The 4,235-nt window shown below is 36.5% G+C and overlaps 1 protein-coding gene across 1 annotated transcript in view; it reads right to left on the bottom strand.

Annotated features, from left to right (window-relative positions):
• Window positions 1-6: 6 nt before the first annotated feature.
• Window positions 7-4,235, bottom strand: part of LOC107755803 (glutamate receptor ionotropic, kainate 2-like) — a gene marked incomplete at both ends in the record, with an annotated part of 12,480 nt that continues 8,251 nt past the window's right edge. Inside the window, 3 exons of the mRNA XM_016572724.1 lie at window positions 7-153; window positions 2,075-2,292; window positions 3,976-4,094. Coding sequence (XP_016428210.1) covers window positions 7-153; window positions 2,075-2,292; window positions 3,976-4,094 — 484 coding nt within the window. The remainder of the gene's footprint in view (window positions 154-2,074; window positions 2,293-3,975; window positions 4,095-4,235) is intronic.

Here is a 4,235-nt window from a genome sequence, read left to right as displayed (position 1 = left end):
CGTGACGAACTCGATGGTGGTGGACTCCATCAGGAAGGCGTAGTCAGACGTCAGCACGCGATGGATGCCCTCCTCCACGCTCTTCACGATCACAGACTGACGCCGGCTGTTCATGAACTCCCACATCTTATCGTACGTCGAGATCTTGGTTTTCTGCAGCGGAGACAGAGAGGTTTATCCATTCGAACGCTGCGTTAGGATGAAATCGGACAGGAATTCAACTGAAAAACTGCTTAACAGATGAAACTGAATCAGTGTCATAATTGATGAAAGATGAACTGAATCATTCTTGAAAATAACTCTATTGTCTTCTGTAGAGCTGCTGTATAGCATAAAAATCCATTTGTTTTGTGATTGATTCATTTGAACTGAACTGAATCAAAATTGAGTTGAATAATGACTCTGTTGTCTTCTGTAGAGCTGCTGTATATCATACAATTGAATTTGTTTCATAACTGATTATTTTACAACATTAGCACTGAACTGAATCGAATCAAAACTGAACTGAATCAAAATTGAACTAAATTGAGTTGAATAATGACTCTGTTGTCTTCTGTAGAGCTGCTGTATAGCATAAAAAACGAATTTGTTTCATAACTGATTATTTTACAACATTAGCACTGAACTGAATCGAATTGATCTGAATTGAATCAAAACTGAAATGAATCATTCTGAATAATAGCACTGTTGTCTTCTGTAGAGCTGATTTATAGCTTAAAAAATCCATTTGTTTTGTGATTGATTCATTTGAACTGAACTGAATCAAAATGTTGAACTAAATTGAGTTGAATAATAGCACTATTGTCTTATGTAGAGCTGCTTTATAGATTTAAAATGAATTGTTTTCATAACTGATTAATTTTGTAACATTAACACTGTTATTGGCCTGTTTGTTGAACTGAATCGACTCAAAACTGAACTGAATCATTCTGAATAATGACTCTGTTGTCTTCTGTAGAGCAGCTTAAAACTGAATCAGTTTCATGAAAGATGAACTGAATCATTCTTGAAAATGACTCTATTGTCTTCTGTAGAGCTGCTTTATAGATTAAAAATTCATGTTATTACAACATTATCACTGTTATTTCCCTGTTTATGTTCACTGAAGTGAATTTAATCGCAGTTAAACTGAATTGATCTGAAAAATGACTCTTTTGTCGTCTGTAGAGCAGCTTAAAAATGAATCGTTTAATAATTGCTGGATTTTACAACATTAGCACTGTTGTGAACTCAATTGAATCAAAACTGAAATGAATCATTCTGAATAATAACTCTATTGTCTTCTGTAGAGCTGATTTATAGCTTAAAAATCCATTTGTTTTGTGATTGATTCATTTGAACTGAACTGAATCAAAATTGAACTAAATTGAGTTGAATAATGACTCTGTTGTCTTCTGTAGAGTTGCTGTATAGCATAAAATTGAATTTGTTTCATAACTGATTATTTTACATTAGCACTGAACTGAATCGAATTGATCTGAATTGAGTCAAAACTGAACCGAATCATTCTGAATAATGACTCTGTTGTCTTCTGTAGAGCTGATTTATAGCTTAAAAATCCACTTGTTTCGTGATTGATTCATTTGAACTGAATTGAATCAAAACTGAACTGAATAGAGTTGAATAATAGCACTATTGACTTCTGTAAATCTGCTTTATAGATTGAAAATGAATTGTTTTCATAACTGATTATTTTGTAACATTAATGCTGCTATTTTCCTGTTTGTTGAACTGAATCGACTCTCAACTGAACCGAATCATTCTGAATAATGACTCTGTTGTCTTCTGTAGAGCAGCTTAAAACTGAATCAGTTTCCTAACTGATTATTTTACAACATTAGCACTGTTATCGAACTGAACTGAATCGAATTGATCTGAATTGAATCATACTGAACTGAATCATTCTTGAAAATGACTCTGTTGTCTTCTGTAGAGCTGCTTTATAGATTAGTTATTACAACATTAACGCTGTTATTTCCCTGTTTGTTTCAGTGAAGCTGCTTCGAGTCCATCTGTACTGCATAAAGCGCTGTAGAAATCGATCTGACGTGAATAACACATTGGCCTGCAGTACCTTGAAGAAGGTCATGGTGGCGCCGTCCTCCACCACGCCGTACAGGATCTTGGTTTGTTTGGCCAGATCGTCGGCCGAGTCGATGGGCGACTCCATGCGCTCCACCGTCAGGAAGGCGGCCAGGTTTGCGGTGTAGGACGAGATGATGATGAGGGTGAAGAACCACCAGATTCCTCCCACGATCCTAGTGGACAGAGCCTTCGGCATCAGCTCCGACCCTGAGCACAGATTCATGAAGAAATAAATGCCCTAAATCAGCTGGAGTTAAGTGACTTTTTTCATCATTTAATTTCTATTTATTGCATGCATATGTGACCCTGGAGCACAAAACCAGTCTTAAGTGTCAATTTTTTTAAATTGAGATTTATGCATAATCTGAAAGATGAATAAATAATCTTTGCATTGATGTATGGTTTGTTAGGATAGGACAATATTTGAAAATCTGGAATCTGAGGGTGCAAAAAAATCTAAATATTGAGAAAATCATCTTTAAAGTTGTTCAAATGAAGTTCTTAGCAATGCATATTACTAATCAAAAATTAAGTTCTGATATATTTACGGTAGGAGATTTACTAAATATCTTCATGGAACATGATCTTTACTTAATATCCTAATGATTTTTGGCATAAAAGAGAAATCTATAATTTTGACCCATACAATGTATTGTTGGCTATTGCTACAAATATACCCCAGCGACTTAACACTGCTTTTGTGCTCCAGGGTCACATATTTATTTGTGAAGAAAATTTTAAATAGAAATGACTACTAATTTGTAAATTTGTTAGAATAAGTATATTGTTTTTTGTTTCAACACTGCTTTTGCATATTGTAAAATAATAATAACAACAAGAGCAGTCTTGAGAGGTTTATCTGAGCGAACGAATCCCCTCAATCAGAACTTGAGACATTTGAAGTTCATATTTCAATAATTCAACAACATATTCACATGTTCACGCTTCTCTGACGTCGATTAACGGTGGCGTGACAAGCTGGTAAACACATAAAACTTATGAAGAAATTTTTTATTTTGATTGTTTTTATTTTCAAGTTATTTATATATAGGGCTTGACTTGCAAATTATTTTCGTCGATTAACGGTGGCGTGACAAGCTGGTAAACACATAAAACTTATGAAGAAAGTGTTTTATTTTGATTGTTTTTATTTTCAAGTTATTAATATATAGGGCTTGACTTGCAAATTATTTAGTCATATATTGCAATTTGAACTGTGATATGATAAACATTTCAAGTTTATATTGGACTCAAACCTCTTTTGAGTTGTAATAGCGTCACACCAGTGTTTTTAGGAACACAATCAAATTTAATATTAGTAATAATCATTTTTATAAATTTTTATGAAATGCTGTAAAATTCTGTCCCTGGTGCACACTGCATTCCCAAATGCATGTTAAACTCACAGCACATGCAGAGACGGAGTTTGCATCATTTACTATGCCATAGTATGAATTTCAATTATTATGCACTTATTTATTTTAATATTATATTTGATTGAATTTATTATTAGCATAACTCGTGAATCCTCGTTTGGGAAAGCCTGCCCTAAATGATCATTTATCAGTAATTTGGCATCTCATGTCTCCTGCAGCTGTTGCATTGTGCGCTTTTCTCGAGTTCAGAGCTGTGCTCCAGCAGGAGGCGCCCAGACGCTGACGGACTCACCTTGCCGCATGAGAGCGCCGACACCGAACCAGAAGCTGTTCAGCAGCGTGAAGTTATTCTCCACCGGAAAGCCTGCCCTAAATGATCATTTATCAGTAATTTGGCATCTCATGTCTCCTGCAGCTGTTGCATTGTGCGCTTTTCTTGAGTTCAGTTGTGCTGTGAGTGTGATCAGGAGCAGCTGTGCTCCAGCAGGAGGCGCCCAGACGCTGACGGACTCACCTTGCCGCATGAGAGCGCCGACACCGAACCAGAAGCTGTTCAGCAGCGTGAAGTTATTCTCCACCACGTCTGAGTCTGGGTTACAGGGGTGAGGGTTATACCACTCGTACGGACTGAACCTGAGCACACAGAGAGAGCATAGACTGACGCATTTACTGCCACAGCGTGCACACACATACACACACACACACATACACACACACACACACTCTCTCACTCTCACACACACACACACACACACACACACACACTCTCTCACA

The sequence above is a fragment of the Sinocyclocheilus rhinocerous genome, unplaced genomic scaffold (genome assembly GCF_001515625.1).
Source record: "Sinocyclocheilus rhinocerous isolate Xijiao unplaced genomic scaffold, SAMN03320098_v1.1 scaffold17226, whole genome shotgun sequence".
Lineage (NCBI taxonomy): Eukaryota > Metazoa > Chordata > Actinopteri > Cypriniformes > Cyprinidae > Sinocyclocheilus > Sinocyclocheilus rhinocerous.
This window is presented reverse-complemented; position numbering and strand designations above follow the sequence as displayed.